This window comes from Hydra viridissima, unplaced genomic scaffold (assembly GCF_058129835.1).
Source record: "Hydra viridissima isolate aposymbiotic clone 2 unplaced genomic scaffold, HvirCarnegie_v1 scaffold_9, whole genome shotgun sequence".
Classification (NCBI taxonomy): domain Eukaryota; kingdom Metazoa; phylum Cnidaria; class Hydrozoa; order Anthoathecata; family Hydridae; genus Hydra; species Hydra viridissima.
In genome coordinates, this window is record NW_028324308.1 from 15,893,164 (window position 1) to 15,911,081 (window position 17,918).

The 17,918-nt window shown below is 29.2% G+C and overlaps 2 protein-coding genes across 2 annotated transcripts; both read right to left on the reverse strand.

Moving 5' to 3' along the window:
• Positions 1-1,024: 1,024 nt before the first annotated feature.
• Positions 1,025-13,390, reverse strand: LOC149884276 (la-related protein 7-like). The gene is made up of 12 exons (XM_090098079.1): positions 13,253-13,390; positions 13,052-13,127; positions 12,731-12,831; positions 12,324-12,404; positions 7,861-7,937; positions 5,254-5,341; positions 4,409-5,058; positions 3,964-4,261; positions 3,303-3,359; positions 2,993-3,080; positions 2,365-2,471; positions 1,025-1,248 (listed from the first exon to the last, which is right to left on the reverse strand). The coding sequence occupies exons 1-12, from the start codon at positions 13,325-13,327 to the stop codon at positions 1,225-1,227; spliced, it is 1,722 nt and encodes a 573-aa protein (XP_089954205.1). The 5' UTR covers positions 13,328-13,390; the 3' UTR covers positions 1,025-1,224.
• Positions 13,391-13,821: 431 nt separating this feature from the next.
• LOC149884277 (thioredoxin-like protein 1) lies at positions 13,822-14,830 on the reverse strand. Its single transcript, XM_090098080.1, has one exon. The coding sequence runs from the start codon at positions 14,828-14,830 to the stop codon at positions 13,943-13,945; it is 888 nt and encodes a 295-aa protein (XP_089954206.1). The 3' UTR covers positions 13,822-13,942.
• Positions 14,831-17,918: the final 3,088 nt, after the last annotated feature.

The following is a 17,918-nucleotide window of genomic DNA, read 5'->3' on the forward strand; positions in this document are numbered from 1 at the left end:
ATCATAAAACTGATTCGATCTTCTTAAACGAGAGTTCACTAAAATTTTCAACTCTTTTTTTTTTTTACTGAAAACTTCGAAGAAAAAGTTGAAGTCACTGGGATAGTTGTAAAGCCGAAAGAGCATAAAACTTGTAGCTAGAAAAGAACAAGGAATGAGAACTACAGTTTTTAACAAAATGAACTTCCATCGGAAATCGAAAAGATACAGTTACGATATAGAAAAAACATTTCATTTTTCTTCGCTATCTCCTTTAAATAAATTTAGTGATGGCGTCTACAGCAGACGTAAAAGCGTGACAAGCAGCGAAAACGAAAGTACTTCCTCGATCATAAAAACCCCAATATCCAAAGATAGCAATAATCCAACTTGCTTTTTAAGATTGGTCTACCCGGAACATAAGTGTGAAGAGGTTGAAAATTGTAAAAAGAAAGAAGATATGAATACACATTTGTTATACCTGCTCAGTAAAATGCCAAGAAGCCACTGTGAATACGAAGCTCTTCCAAGAAAGAATGCAGATTTTTGCCATGTCGGTACGTACTCTGAATATCTATCAAAACGAAGACATGCCATCTGCGAAAGTTCAGAAGAAGCAAGAGCCAATTTATATCAAGCACTCAGATCATTTTTATCGCTTCAAAAAATGATCATTTATGATTTTTTTTAATGTAGCAGTAATTTGAATAGCTTCAATAATAAAAAAAATCGACACTAATTAACTTCATCCATGATTATCATCTATGATCACACTGGGAGGCAAAATAATTTTGGGGTTTTTCAACGGTAACTTAGATGAAAAAAAAAAAAAAAAAAAAAAAAACCCATCAAACAAAGCATGCTCTTTTTGATATACTAAACATAACAGTGAGCTATTTTTGCACCTAATTTAGTACATTTTCAAGTGCGCAGGCCGATCTAACTTAAGAGTTATTAAAATTTCTGAGAATAAGCGAAAAGGACAAATGTTATTGTTTACAAGTATCTCAGGATTGTAACTTAGTCACAGACACTATCTAAAGTATTTCCATGAAAAACTATCTTTATTATGAAAATAAAAAATTTTCTACAAAATTTCTATAGAAAGAGTGAGAGTAACTTTTTATTTTCACAAGGTAAAAATTTGTAAAGTAAGGCAAACAGCGGTCTCACGTCTCATCTTTAATGTTGTGACGGCAAGTAGCGTTTCACGTCTCATCTTTAACGTTGATCTCAAAGAACTTTCTATGCATCGATTTTCTTTACTAACTAAAAAAAAAGAAAAAAATAAAAAAAGAAAAAAATATATACATTTTGTAGAACATTTAGAATAATATCGAATCTTCCCGCCACAAAATTTAAAGTACAAAAGTAAGAGAAATTCAAAAGAAAAGCGAAGTTTCAAACCTGAACGGAAAATGAGTAAAAATAAAATAAAAAAAAAAAAAATTGAAAGTTTTCTTTTTCAAAAGTTAGTACATAGAAGATGAATAGATAGAAAATCGAAGTATTGTTTGTCCGACCAGCCAAGGAGGTTTAAAGAAGGGGAAACAACAGGCCTCACTTGAAAACATTGAAACAAGAATTTTAAACGTCGATTAGATTGTTTCCGTTTTTTTCAAATGAGGCCGCGGCGTTTTTGTGATTTTTAAACTAAGTGGTTGAAAAAGTGCATATTTACAAATTCTTAGACACCAAGAGCACATTTCCGAAGTTTATATGATGTTTAGAAAACAGATTATTAGAAAACAGTATTACTTCGTGTATAGGAAGAAGTACGGTTTTTATGATAGTGTTAGGTTGCCCTTATTATTTTTTTTTTGTTTAAGTTCTTGATGTTTATATTTTTCATAAATTAACCGTTATTTTGAATTTTATAAACTATTTTCTTATACCTTACTTCCTATGACCTATGATTATACACCAAATTTAGGCCGAAAGGACTTTTCTTGACGAACTTTTTTAACTTATAATTTATGTTTAAAGAGGACTGACAGTAGAAAAAAACAAGCGAATCGCACTCAAATAGAAAACCTTTCTATTTTTAGAACGAAGCCATCGCGTTCGAAGCAATAAAAATGCGAAAGTTTTGTCGGCTTTTTTTTAGAAGATTTCAGATTATTAAGAAGGCAGGATTATTATTAGATTGTTGGTTGCATTACACAACAACGCACACATTTAATTCTTTTCATCGGCGGAGTTTTGGAAGAAAAACCCATTAGATATTCACTTTTACATTAAAAAAAAAAAAAAAAAAAAAAAGAACAAAAATTAAAACATTTTATCCGAAACAAATTTGATTTTCTTTTAAAAATATCATTAACATAATTTCCCGAATATTAACAATATAAAAAATCTCAACGAAAATAACCTTAAAAAACATACCTTTTCATAACCACGCTCTCTCTTGCGGGATTTTTTACGTTCGTTTAGTTGATAATTCTTAACTTTGTCCTCCTCCGCCTTTAGAAAATACGCTTTTTCCTCGTTTTCTAAATGGTATTTACAAATAAAAATACATTTTTTCCAGACGGATAAATATTTTAAACAAATTAGAACAAATAAACCAAGTTGAACGTTAACATGAAAAAGCTATTTTACAAGGAAAAGAATCAAAATACAAATAGAGAAACATGGTTTAATGCTCCGTGAAAAAAAAAAAAACGAAAATGATTATCAAACGATTTATTGAATAGTTAAAATTAATCGTTTTTTTTTTTCTTATGCAAGACAGTTAATAATCGAGGCATCAAAAATTGTGAATTTTCTTCTTTTCAAGTCAACTATCAAGGCATCCAAAATCGGGAATATTTTAACTTAGAAACTTGATTTTACAACAAAACTTGGACCTTTACGTTCTTGCGCAAAAAACTGTAGGCTTACCCACACTGAATATTGGACTTCCGTCACAAATTCTTTTTCTGATCAATTTTTTTTTTTAGATTGGTTTTGTTGAGAGCACCAAACTAATGTCACAGCAGATAATGAAATGATACAGAGGACATTGTAGTACCTTCTAGTCTGAAAAGTGTAAACTGTTCAAGTGGTTTGTTCTGCATCAGCTTGTCTACGTTTTCTTTCGTTTTGAACCTAATATATCCCTAAGTAGTAAATAAATCAGAATATAAATATGAAAATATTATGAAGCTATTAAACAGGAAAATAATAACACGAATATAATAACTAATGAAATTAAGTTTAAATCACAAAGATTTATTTTTTTCACATGTAAAAGAGAAAGATTGTTCAGATAAAATTTAAAAAGCAATCCATAAAAAAAAAAAAAAAAAAGATTACAATCTTTTTTTTATTTAAATCATCACCTGTAAGCTCCCATCTACATAATCAACATATGCTACTCCGTGGTTTAATAAACTGTCCTAAACATTTGAAAAAATAATTTGATTCTTTTATATATATTTATACATGTCTTTTCTATATATATTTTAGGAGCAATGAAGATTTAAAAAAAAAAAAAAGTTTAAAAAAATGATTTAAAAAAATCAACATTTGAAAAAATATTCCAAATTTCTATCAACTTTAAGTAAAAAATCTGAGTAAAAAAAAAACTGAAAAAAGTTCTTTCTTGATAATAATTTACAATTATTCAACTATGCACATGTGCAACTAAAATTGATCTGGTAATTTTTACCAAACAAAATTTATTTACACATGCAATTTTATTTAACTTCATTGAAATCAGGTGTTAAAAATTTTCTTCAATGTTTTCTTGTTGATTTCAGAACGTTTCTCACTGTTCAAATTTTCCTTTTCAACAAGATTCCTTTTTTTTTTTAATTAAAAAAAATTTCTTTTTTTCATTTAAACAAAAACAAAAACTTCCTAATTCTTCTCAATTTCTTCTTAATTTTTTTATAATTTATCAGTTATTATATATTTAATTATATTTCTAATTATTTAGATCGAAAATGCTGAACCTTGAATCCTTCAAAGACTTTAAACAACAAATAAGTAAAAAAGTACCTTAATTTCTTTTCGTGTCAAACTTTCAGAATCTGTTTTCATTTTAAGAACAGTACCTAAAACTACTTCAATTTTAGGCTTCTTTACGTCTTGAGAATTTTTATCAGCTGAATCTTTTTTTTCTTCAACTAACTCATTAGATGGTACAACACCCTGCTTCTTCGCCTCAATGGTCTTGCGGATTCGCTCCATGAGCTCTACTTGTCTAACCTTTTCACTTATGAGCAGATTTTTTATCTTGCTGCAATTTTGCTTTTGGAGAGCTTTGTATTGGTTTTTTAGAGACAGCCACTCAGCTCTGAAAAAAAAATTTATTTAAACAATTATTTACATATCAAGAAAAGCATTAAGCAAAGCATTTATAAAGTGATCTTCTTTAAAAATCATTAATATCGTACTTTAACAATACTTTAATGTTTCAAAATGGTGTAATGACTATTCTTACTTTGATATAACATATAATGGAGGAGGCTTGTGGGTAATATCTTTATCTTTATGCTTGTGCTGTCTATTTTTCTTTCTTGGTTTTATGACTAAAGCTTCATTTTTTAAATTAGCCTGTGCTTCTAGTAAAACGTGCTGGTCTTGATGTACCAAAGCATCTGCTGAATAAAGAGTTTCTGAAGAGGAGCTTTCACATTTTTTTTTAGATTTTGCTTCTTTTGTTTTCATAGTATTCTCATCAGAGTTTTTATCAGCTATTTTTTTTTTCTCTTTTATACTTTCAGTCTCTTCAACTTCATTATTTTTGTTCAATTTTTCATACTTAACTTTCTCTTTCTTTTCTTTCTTTATATTTTCTTTGGTTTGAGAATTTGATTCTGTTTTTTTCTTTTTTACTTCTAAATGCTCTTTGTATTCGTTGTCTATTTTACAATCAACAAGAGAATTATCAGAAAATTCATTTACATTGCACTTTTTTTTCCTTTCAGAAGGTTTGGAAAGTCTGCTATCTGATGAATGTTTGCTATCTGAATCTGTTTCACTTTTACTATCCAAATGTTTTCGTTTGATGCTTTTTTTATTCTTCTCGTTTCCATTCCTTTCATTCTTTTCAATAACTTGCTTAGTTTTTCGACCTGCTTTGTTGAGCATCTGAAATGAAAGAAATGGTTCATGCAAAGTAAATACCATAAATTTACATTTAAGAAGTCTTTGTAGAGACTCTTATTCAATTCATGTCTATAGAATAAATTCTTTTTTTTTTTTTGGTGTATTGTACTTGCACCAAATTACATGAACCTTAGTATAAAAAAGATTATTTCTATATAATATTAAACAATTTTAAACCTGACAAGCTTTTTCAGCTTCTTGTTGGTTTGAAAACTCAATAAATGCAAACCCCTTTACTTTGTTATTGTGTTTATGTCTTGGTAAACTAAAATGCAAGAAAAAAAATTTAGTTAAAAAGTTTTTAAAAGTAAAATATGTATTTATAAAATTATGAAGTTACAATCTGTACAACAGTAAAAGCTCAATTTGTTGTGCTTGCAACAAAAAAAAACAGTTGTCATAACAACAGATTAATTGTTAACATAAATCATGTATTTGTAAATCTATTTATATGTAAAGCCATGTATCTATCCACTGAAAAATGAGTCAAAATAAAATGTAATGATTTTGTTTAAATGTTGCACAAAAATACTTATCTTCACGTGTAAATTATAGAATATGCAGATATAAAAAGAAGAAAAAAATTCAAAAAAACCTGTTTTTTTAAATGACAAAAAAATGTTGTCTGAAAGAGAAAAAGTGCAAAATTGTGTGTAAAATTAACGTAAGGAAAAATATGCGCAAACTTTTTAGTGGAAAACCAAAAAGCACTATTATCTTATAATCAAATGTTATGAAGCTGGCACAGAAAACAAAAAAAATTTAAAAAAGATTAGCACCAGGATGATTGAAACCAAAATCAAGGAGAACAAATTTTATTTCAAACAATTGAAAACAGTAAGAAAAATAAGGGGAAAAATTCAAAATATAATGTGTTTTTACACTCATAAATTGGTCTAAACTAAAGCAGGAATTAAATGCCAACATCACCAATCAAACTCTATCAAAAAGATCTAAGCCCCAGAGACCTGTTGTTGAGTTGAAATGTAGACAAAACTGATTTAATTTTGAATAAATCTTACTTCTTGTTATCACAATTTAAATTTGCAGAAAATGTTAGATTTTACTCCAGTGATCCTTAAAAATACTCCTCCACCATTAAAACTCAAAAGAAAGGCAAAATTTTAAAACAAAGTTTTGATATGACTTGTCATTAGCCCAAAAGCCATGACTAGAGCCTTAATAAAGCTATCTGGCTATTCAATCAATAGAATCACTTACATAAAAGACTGTATCAAGTCGTGATTGTTGCCTTTTGTTTGCCAATCTTAATAAGATTGGCAAATATTAGGCAACAATCACATCTTGATACATAAACATATTTTGATCTGACCTAGCATCATTTCATTATAAAATGATACCATCAATTACATAAATCTTGAGAACATCGATTTTGTAACTAATAAAAACAATTGTCCATTTAAGTTGACAAAAATATCGAGTCTCATTTTTCATTGGACACATTGGGGATTTCTTAGTATATGTAGTAAAAAAAATTCTTTTTTTCCCTCAGTCCTTTCAAGTTATTACGTTTGTGGAAAGAATTTCAAGAAAAAATTAAAGCTGAATGATATTTAAAGGTGGCTCTCAAATTTCCAAAATTTCCAAAATCTTCAATGCATCATAATAGAAAATATTGCAGGGTTCCATAATCATTGACCATTTTATCATATTGTTTTATGTTTATTACCAGTATATCTTACTGTAAATATTCAAGTTAGAAGATTAAGACAAAACTGACAGTTTTTTAACTGACATTTTAACTTATTCTTTTTCACATTTTGCCAACAGAGCCTTTTTATTATATTCTGGAAATTGAGATTGGTGCACAGAGACTTGAAGAAAAAATTTCAAATATTCTTCCTGGTACTTAACTATTTCTTAAACTCTTGAATGAGGGTTACATCTCATTCAACTCTGTCATTGAAGACTCTTGACCCCTTGATGATGGTTAAGGCTTCCTGAAATAATTGCTTTAACTTTTGATAATTTTAGTGGATGATCTGGAGTTGGGTCTTCTGTGGTCATGTACTTCAATTTCTTCATCTCAACAGTGCTCCTTAAATTGTTTATAAAGTAAAACTTTGAGGTCGGAGCATCAGTGGAAGCACTTACAAAGGCAAGAAGATCATAATCTTTAGCACTAGATGATAGCATGAATCAGATTCAAACACAGCCTTGCTGGTCAATGCTTAAATATCTACTTGTGATCATTGGAAACTTTCAAACTCAGCATTTAAACACTATTGTACATGCTGTTCAAGGCAAGTTTGAACCATTTCCACAGCTTCCATCAACTCTGGTTGCCCTTTTGCCTCGTAAGAGTTTTATGTATCTGTAGAGCCATTCACTCAATTAACAACTTCTTCAATAGTTGGATGGAATGCTGCTCAGCATGAATCAGAATTACAGTGAAATGGAATGGATTCTTAAATTTCAATACTATGTAAAATCAAGTTTTTTTTTGGAATTCTATAAAATTTTCATTAACTGTGAGGTTATATAGGAATCTTACAGAACTTTTTCAAGAATACATGTAAAACTTCTATAGACTTTAAAACAGAACTTTTTGCCCAAGGTCTCTAACCAGGTAAATTGATGCTACATTTGTACAAGACTCAAAAATATATTTGAAAATGTTTTTCAAACATTTTACTGGATTTAAAATATAAAGGTCAATTTTTAAAACATAAATCAAAAAATAGAGAAAAGAATAAAGAAAAGAATAGAGATAAAATATAAATAGTTAAATTTTTCATGTATAAGAAGGGTTTAGTAAGTAACCTTATATATTCAACTGTTCCACATTTTGAAAAAACCTCTTTTAACCAGTCGTGATCAACACCAATAGGAAATTGTTCCTAATTTTGAAGAAAAAGAATGGATTTAAATTAAAAACAAAATACAGCTTTTTTTCACACTTTAAATTTAACCCTTTCATGTTTAGAGGTCATTCCAGTGAACAGCTAGTTCAAAATGCATTGAGTACACTCAGTGATGCAGCAATAGGGGTTCAGAGGGTTTAAGGAACCTGGGCCCCTGATCTTTTGGGGCCTACAATAGTCATCATAGTTTTGTTTATTTAGCAAAATAGACATTAATCTATTTTAATCTAACTATAGGCGCTTATATGCTATGACATATAAATAAAATATCCACACTTAATTATCTTTTATATTTGTTTTTTATTTCTAACCACATAGTTCCTATGTTAGTTTCACTTGTTAACTGTATATTGACTAATTTGAAAAAACGTTTTAAAAACACTGAAATGAATTAAATATACATTTCAGTGAACTGCTAAGCATCCCATGGGAGCAATTAATTTTAACCTTCATATTTAAGAAAATGGAATCAATGATCCATATTGATCATTAAACATGCTGTACTTCATTCTTCAATTATCAACAGAAACAAAACAAGGTTAGTTTTTTAAAGTCTAATTTTAATAATGTATAATATAGGTCTCTACTACATTATCATTAAACAAACTTATGTGAATAAAAATTATAATAGTTTTTATTCACATAAATTTGTCAACTTGACTAATACAACAATTATATTTGAATAAAAAAAGATTTCAAAAAATGATACATTTAGCTAAACCATCCAGTGGCATATCTAGGGTAGGGCAGGCAGGGCACATGCCATGGACACCAAACTGAAAGGGGCACAAAAGAGGCTTGGTTGCGATACAATAAGCGAGAATTATATAAAATAAATTAAGAAATAATATATTATATAAAATAAATTAAGTTTTGAATTATTTCTCAGTGTTAGATCTATTATGCTTTTCTACTGTTCTGCAAAATATTATATTTCTAAAAAATGTACTAAAAAAAGCGGTTACGAATATGTCAAGGAAATCGACTGTTGTTAGTAAAAATTGAAGAGAAAAAGTTTTTTGCTTCAATACGGAAATCAATCACTTAAAAGATCAATGTAAAAAATTTGGCGAAGTCTACAGTTCTGATGTGGATGGATGAGAACTGTACGAAGATGTTTTGGACTGTAGAATGTTGCTTACTAGCCGTAAGGAAAAAATATCAAGTCCCGAGCAACTACTTATGTTTATAATTGAATATGGAGACGAAAATGTTTTCGCTAATATGTGTGTAGCATTACAAATATTGCTAACAATAGCTGTCTGTAGCTAGTTGTGAAAGATCATTCAGTAAGTTTAAACTGATTAACTCTTACTTGAGAGCTTCAATGGGCCAAACCGTCTCTGTGATCTTGCTTTACTAAGCATAGAGCAAAAAATTACAGAAGAAATTGATTTTGACAGTGTTATTAAGAAATTTGAAGCAATTAAAGCTAGAAAAATAAATTTGTATTATATATTATATAAACAAATTGTTTATTTATAATGAATAATAAAGTTTTATTAAAAGTTTGTGTTATCATTTATTAAAAAATTGCAATTAAGCACTTTATGTGGGGGAGGAGGGGCACAAGATCGGTGTTTGCCCCAGGCACTATTTACCCTAGGTACGCCACTGAGACCATGTCAAGCTAAATCATTTAGCCTAAAACGTATCACTGCTTTTGCTACTATTTTTTCCTAAGTAAGTGTGTATAGTGTTACAGACTTAGAGTGCCATTTATTAGATTTCATTTATATGTCATAATATAAATGTAAGTATGTAAAATGTCGAGGAGAACATATTAGAGTGGCAGCCATAAACATATTCAAAAGTATAAAAAGAAAAAGCAAGTCCTTGCTAAGGTACCTAAATTAAGCACATACTTTAGCACTTCAGCATCAAATTTATATCCTGACACTTCATCAACACCTGTATTGACTCAAAAGAGTCAAGAGGACCAACCATGGTGTGGTTCTTCTAACTCAATACAAACACCGAAATCTATCAACAAACATCTAAAACTTTATCCATGTTTATTATTGATACTACTGGATTTCATATTAATAATTTGTAGGTCTCTACTCTACTACAATTGCAAATGACAGTTTGAGGTATGCCATAGCCAAACATAGACCGTGCAAACTGAATAGTCTTTTTCCTACAAAATCAGTAGCAGAAGAAGATTTTCAACGTCTTGTTATAAAGATTACAACAAAGCTGGAATACAAATTGATTATCATTAGCTTTGTTACTCTCCTACTCTTGACTGTTTTTACTGTCATTCATGCTGGCTGTTTGCTGATAGACTTAAATGCCATCCATTTGAGTGGGTCAAGGGCGTCTCTGACTGGTGATATCTTAGTCAAAAGATCAACTGCCACAAAGATTCAACAGCTCATCTTAAGGCTGTTATTACAGAAAAGTTGTGGCTTGATATGCATAGGCATATAGATAAAGAGCTCAAAAAACAACTCTTTAAACAAAGCAATTACTGGTTCAGTGTTCTACCGCGGTTCATTGGTACTAAATTTACTATACCCTTGTGTAACCTTGCTTTTAGAGTCCACTGAGAAAAAGTAAATTCTGTAGGATCTGGAAATTTTCTTTCACTTGCTCAACTTCTTTCTCAATATGATCCTTTTTTAAAGAAACTGGTAAAAAAAACTAGCAGGATGTGTGTGTTATTTAAGCCCTCAAATACAAAACAAATTAATATCACTTCTAGCTTCTGAGCTTAGAGAGCATCTGCTGTTAGAAATTTGTGCAGCACCATATTTTTCAGCTATAGGTAATACAACAATTGACATTTTGAAAACCAGTATAGTAACTGCATTCAGTATGTGTACTTTGACAATGGCACTAAAACTGTAGAAGTAAGAGAAATGTTCCTTGGTTTCTATGTGCTTCAAGATCAGTTTGCAGAAGGATCTGTTAACCTAATGACTGGTTGTTTGATTGAGTCCAACATTAACATTAACAAGGAGGACAAAGTTATAATGGAGCATCCATGATGAGTAGTGTTTCCAGTGGAAACACAGCCTATGTTCACTGTGTGTGCCATCGACTAAAGCTAGTGCTAGGTGATGCTGCTACATCATGTGCGGAAACAAAAACTTTCTTTAGCATTGCTCAACAAATATATGTTTACTTTGGAAGAAGTGCACCACCTTGGGCTCTTTTACGAGCCTTTAGCTCAGACCAGGAAAAACAAATTTTGTTAAAAAGCCTATGTGCAAAAAGATGGGAAAGTAGACATTCATCTGTTACTGCAATTATAAATAGATATTTTAATTTAAGAAGCTCACACATTTGAAGTTGACAAGCAATCAACCAGCAATTCATAATGAGGCTTGGCAAATTCTAGAAAACATTACCAAAATGAATTTCATTGTCTCTTATCCTTTAGGAAAAAATTCTTCAATCTGTACATGTGATATCAAAATTTTTGCAGAGGAAAAATGCTGACCTCTCCATAGCATTTCAACTTCTGTATGCAGCTACACTTAATTTGGCAATTCTATGTGGGGATTTTTAAAATATGTCTCAAGAGGCTAGAACATTTTCTTCGAAATGGAAGGTAGATGCTCAAATTTCAAAATAAAAGAAAAAAGGATTTCAACTAAATTTTTTGGTGAGCTGGCAATGAGCGCTTTGCAGAAGTTCATTTCAGGGTAACTGTTTATATTCTTACTGTTGACAATCAGATGAAGAGACAATTTGAATCGCTGCAACATGTTATTCGATTTCCAAAAAATTTATATTCTTCCAATGAAAAGCACTCTAAAATTTACATTCTTCTGATGAAAAGCATTCTAAATACCATTTTCTATATATAAAATTTGCTATTTGGTATGACGCAAGAACACTCAAGTGACTTGGATATTTTGAGCATTAAAAAAGAGCGCTTTAAAGAGCTCGATAGAAATACAATAGTTAGAGATTTTGCTAATGAAAAAGCCAGAAAATGAGAACTCTGACTTTTAAAAACTATTTAAAACTAATTTAATAAAGTTATAATAACTATTAACTAATTCCTGCATAATTCTGGTTATTGTCATTTACAGTAGTTTTTTTTACTGCAGTTTATTTGTGTGAAATATGTAAGAAATTTCTTAAGTGTGACATTAAAATGCCACAGAACCTGGGCCCCAATGACCTTACTACACCACTGGGTACACTTGAGTGGACAAAAAAAAATTTTTTATAGAATAAAGATAGAAAAAGGATACATGAAAATACTTAGCAAAAAGATCCTGACTGAGTTTATAATTCATACTTGAAAGGTTGAATAAAAAATTAGAAAACTTGGATGCAAGCAAGATGGGACTACTACAAAATGTTAACAACTATTGAAATAAAAATTAGAATTATGCATCTTACCACATAAACAGTTTTTTGGTCAACATTTTCTAAAGTGGGAAGAGGTGCACTCCTTTTCAACTTTGTTCCATCATTGTTGAGCTAAATAACAGAAAAAAATTAATAAATCATCTATATGTTTCAAACAACAAAAAGAAGTTCAATATGAAAATGTGTTGAACTTTCAATTATGAATAATTTTTTAAACTTTTTATTACTTAACCTTTTGAATAGAGTTACATTCATTAAAATCTTTACTTAAAAATGTCATAAATTTATGTAAAAAGATCTAGTGGTAAAAATAAAAAGTTTAAGAACAAGGTTTATAGAAATCAAAAAGTTGTACTAGATGAAATTTCCTCTGTTTCTGCTAGATATTTAGATTTCTTAAGAAATTAGTTTATTAACAAATCAAATATTAAACGCACCTGCAAATTTTCAGAGATTTCTACAGCCTTTGCTAATACTGACTCATCAGAAGTAAGAGATTTTAACTTATTGAACTTTAACATTGTTTTTAAATCCACAACTAAAATTATGCAAAATAATTATTATAAGAATAACCTTTAGCCATAAACAAACTAGTAGACTAAATTCTCTACTCTATAAATGGAAATGAAAATAAACTTTTATGCTACTTCCCACACTCCTTTTTCTTTGTTCCCCAAAATCCTAGTTACTAGCTTTACTAATAAAAAAAATTACTTAACGTGTTTAAGTTTTAAATCTTTTTTAAAAAGTAAACTCACAGCCACCATTATCAGTTATTTCTTTTCGAAGAAAACGATCATGTCTTAAGTTTGCATCACTAAAGTAAAACTCGAGCTAAGGAAAAAACATAATAGGAAAATTAAAGAAAAAGGGTAAAATTAAAACTTAGAAACAGAAGAGCTTAACAGTAAGTAAAAATAATTTATAAGTTAAACAAAAAAAAAAAGCATGTAATATACTTGATTTTTTGTTTGTTTAAGCAAATTTTTATATCGTTTTCTTGGTTTTCTTTCGGCTTTTTCTTCCTCCGACATTTCAAAAGGAATTCAATAAATATATAACTTACTTTAATTGCATACTATTAACTAGACACTGAAAATAATAAAGCTTAAATTTCAAAAGATAGTCTTAAAAAAAAAACTCCTTTTTTTTTTTGCTCCAGATGATATGATTTAAAGATGCCAGTGTTTTAAGCCTTTTTCAATGAAACTTGAAAAGTGCTTAAAACACTGGCGTCTTTAAATCGTATGAAGTAAAAAAAACTCATGTGTAAAACTTTTTCTTACTAAATAATTTTTAGTTTTTTTTGTTAGTGTTAGATTTTATACTTTTTAAATTTAGACAGATTATATTTTTAACTCTGTTGTTTAGAAACACAAAAAAAAGTGCTAATGTTAGTAACTGCTATGATAAAAATAATACTGTTTTATTTTTCAGCACATAAGTGAAGAATTTTTAGTAAAAGCAAAAGTAGATCACTATATGGAATGCATAAAATACAAATCCAGAACTAAACACAACAAAGCAATTTTATAAAAAGAAATAAACTATTGCACCTAATTTTTTTCAGAAAAACTATGTAAATAAATATAAATGAGCTACACTAGAAATGTAACCAATTAACATATTCTATCCACTATTCAAATGATTTAATGACTCTCCCCAGCTTTTCCAGCAATTCGTTTAAAGTCATTCATATTTGTTGATTCAACCGGGCTTCCAATAATCTTCAAATACTTAATCACAGTAGTTTCTTCACCACCTTGATTACTTGCAAAAAATATAACAAGATTAGTCACATTTTGGAACTTAACAAATCGAAGTGGAATTAACTTTTCTCCTGTGATATCATCTGCTGTCAATTCTATATGCTGGACTCCTTCCATACTCTCAGCTTGATCAAACCCAATGGCATTTGGCTGGTTTGTAAACAACTTTATAAATTTAGGACCTCTTCCATCAGAAGGAGCATCAATTTTAAGTGAATGTATCCTCATTGCCTGATTAAAAGTCACTGATAACAGTAATTGCTCATCACAGTCACTTTCAAGGTACGAGTTATCTTTTTTAAACACATTTACATGTGTGTGGTCATCACTTTCGTTTAAACAATTAGATCCTGATGCATTTATGTAGTTAGAAAGATCAGAATGACCAGGTACATCAAATTCTTCTGCAGAGGTACCTCCTGAAATTAAAGATTCCCCAGAATGCTGCTTTATCTTCGAAATTAAAGCTTTAGGATCTGCACCTCTCAGCTCGTCAATTTTCTTGCCTTTGAAGATAAATACGAAGGTTGGCATGGCAGATATGCCATACATCTGAGCAGTTTCTGAACAAACATCAACATCGATTTTAAGGAAGATATTGTTTGGATACTTTAGACTTTCTTGCACAAAGACAGGTGCAATATGTTTACACGGACCACACCACGTTGCATGAAAGTCTATGATAACTAACTTTGAGCCAGCATTTTGGATTTCGGATGCAAAACTTGCATCATTAGGAACAATCTTAACATTTCCACTCGCCGCCATTTTGGAAACAACCTTGCTCTCAACCGAAATTCAAAATGTTAGCCTAGCTATGAAATGAAATTGAGATCGCCGAAATCAAATGTATAACATATCAGCTTCTGGGGTGTGTTTTGAATTTTTAAAACTGTTTTATTTATTATTTTGTTTGTTTGTGTTTTTTTGTTATTTTCATTACTATCATTTTTTAATTTTTTTAAGCGTCGATCCAAGGAGTAGTTTTCGATGAGATTTGTGGTTCATTATTTTTTATTTTTTATTTTTTCTTGATTTACGATGATTTAAGTTTTGTTTCTTTAAATTAAAAATATCATCTCACCTTTAAATCTTTGATTTTAATCACAAATTTATTTTGAATTGTTTTAAGCAAAAAATAAAACATTCTATTATTTGAAAATTTTATTTTTGAATATTTGAAGATAAAATAAATAATATATAATATATAATATATAATATATAATATATAATATATTCACTTGTTTTAGATTTAATAAATTTGATTTAAAACAAAAAGTAAGTATTTGTAATTAAAGTATTTATAGAAAATTTTTTTTTATTTACTCATGACTTTTTTGTCCAGTTTTGACTTGTTTTGACCTGCTTTGACGTGTTTTTACGCCGTATTCAGATAAAACTAAAGGTCTTAATCTTTTACCAGCAACTCATTAAAGATCCTTCTAAAAAACTTGTTAGTTAGTTTTAGTTCAAAAATGACTTTCTAATAAAGTGTTGCATAGTGCTCATTCTCCTGATCAATTCATTGTATATTTTTCATTATCAATTTGTTTTTTTTTCACAAAGGTTTGACTCATCGTAATTTTCATACTTAATTTTCATAGTGGTAACTACTTTCTTTAAGAGAATTTTGATATACTGGAAAGATTTTAAAGCATTTTCCAAACCATTTTAAAAATACAACCCATCATTACTTCTTCTACTCTTACTGGAATCTCATTTATGTTTTAAAACTTTGGTTCCTTGTTGAAAAAATTTTAATTGATACGTGGTTTTGATTATCTTTATGAAATGATTATCTTATTGTATACTAGGACATTTTTTACTATTATGTTGGACATAACTTTTTTTATTATGTCTGAAAGTAAATTGATTTTCATGTAAAGCGTGTTTTAGCTAATAAAAATCTATGACTTAAGATTCGGTTGGGGTTTCAAGTCTACCCATTTCTAGAAATAAGTCTTCGCAATTAAGGGAGACTTGGTTCCTTTTTTAAATCTTCAAGCTTTGCCAAATATAAAAAGGCAGACTAATTTAAAAGAGAAAAATAGAAGCAAAAAATTAAACATCTGCCATCTTTAAATGATAATGAAGTCGGACCAAAGTAAGTAAAGGACCATATTCGGATAGATTCCGAAAAAGCATAAATTTCAAAGATTCAGGGTTTGAGTGACAAAAAATTTTAAAAAATTGTTTTTACGCTCCGTGAGATTTTTCTGGTAGTTGAAAGAAAAGAGGATAAAAAAATCGTGGTTTAACAACATCTCAGTTGTATAAACGCTCGTTAATTATTTTTCAAAACAATGTGGTATATGTGGCTGCAAGATACTTTACTCCTTAATTTCGTATGAAATAACTAAAAGTCTTTGCACCCAAAAGTTTCTGGGACAAATTAACGATTGTTCAATTCCTTTTACACCATATTACTGAAGGCAAGTATGCGTATTAACACGCGAAAAGCGGGGTGTGTAAAAATACCCGTTTAAAAAACTGCTTACTATTAGCGGGCCGAGCACTTTTACCTATATGAATTCACTGCTTTAAAGTGGAGCAAAGTACTTTTACTCTATCGATTTACATGCGAAACTAAAAGAGTCAAAGTTCATATTTGTTGTTTAAAATTAAACAAATATTTTTTTCTTGTTTGTTTACATAAATAAGATGAGGAGCCATTAATTCGTTGAATGTTGAATATTTGGAAGAAAAAAAAAGAGGGCGATCTATGATCCGCTTTTTTAGGCGAAATTAACTGATGGGATTTTTATCTTTTAAAAAATCACCCCATGATTAGTCAAATCTTAGAGTTGTTTATGCAAATTTGAAGTGATATATTGCTGAATTTGATAGCTAGTGTTAAAGTGAGGAAGACTTCTTTTATCCTAGAAGAGGTAGAAATTTACTAACGCAGTCAAGTGATTTACTAATACAGTCAAGTGATTCTGAACAAAGTGACAATGAAGAAGTGAAGTATAATAACAAAAAAATATAAAATAAAAACAGAATATAATAATCCTCCAATGATTAAACAATTTTTAGGACAAAGTGGCGTTGTGTTGTGAAGCCAAATAATTCGGAAAATGTGGTTGATGTAGTTCAACTTTTCATAAGGAATGATTTTTGTGGCTACATTACAGAAGAAACTAATGGTTTTCACTCACAAAATATTGAAAAAACAGTGCAAAATCTGTTATAATCACTCACAAAAAATTGATGAAACAGTGCAAAAAAATGTTGGGATTAATTCTACTAATGGGGAAAGATGGATTTATGCCATATTTATGTGCCAGTTCTGCAATGTGTCCTTTCATATGAGAAGTTGTTTTTTTTTACAAACATTTTAAAAAAATTATTGTGAATATTTTTTAAAAACAAAATAATCTATAAATTATAATAAATGTGTTAAATTTAAATATTTCATGTGTTCAAGAGTTCATGTATATAGTTTTTAAAACATTACATTAGATTATTCATAACACATTATAAATTATAGATTTTCATGATTTTATGAAATTTCATTAAAATATGTCGATGTATATATTAGATTTCGAACGCGCACTTTTTAAAGAATTTTGCCTTTTATGCCAATCTGTTTGGTCTATTTGGCTACCCACCTAAAAAGTGGTAAAAAATAAAGTTAAGTGGAGTAAAAATATGCATTCCCTATAAAATTTCCTCAAATGTCCAGATCAGATAATGAATTTGCTTTCAAGCGAATCATTCTACTGCTGCAATAATTCCCAAATATTTTTTTGGTATTGCATAGATACTTCGTAAAAGAAACCATTATTCGTAAGAATTATCAAGAGGCACTTGATACATTTGCGTCATTGATATTCAAATGTTAAAATACTGGCTC

Coding starts and splice junctions, on each gene's coding strand:
- LOC149884276 (XM_090098079.1), bottom strand. CDS start 13,327: ATGTCGGAGGAAGAAAAAGCCGAAAGAAAACCAAGAAAACGATATAAA. Junction 7,938..12,323: donor ACCAAAAAACTGTTTATGTG/GTAAGATGCATA, acceptor CTTCAAAATTAG/GAACAATTTCCTATTGGTGT. Junction 3,360..3,963: donor TGACACGAAAAGAAATTAAG/GTACTTTTTTAC, acceptor TCAAATGTTTAG/GACAGTTTATTAAACCACGG.
- LOC149884277 (XM_090098080.1), bottom strand. CDS start 14,830: ATGGCGGCGAGTGGAAATGTTAAGATTGTTCCTAATGATGCAAGTTTT.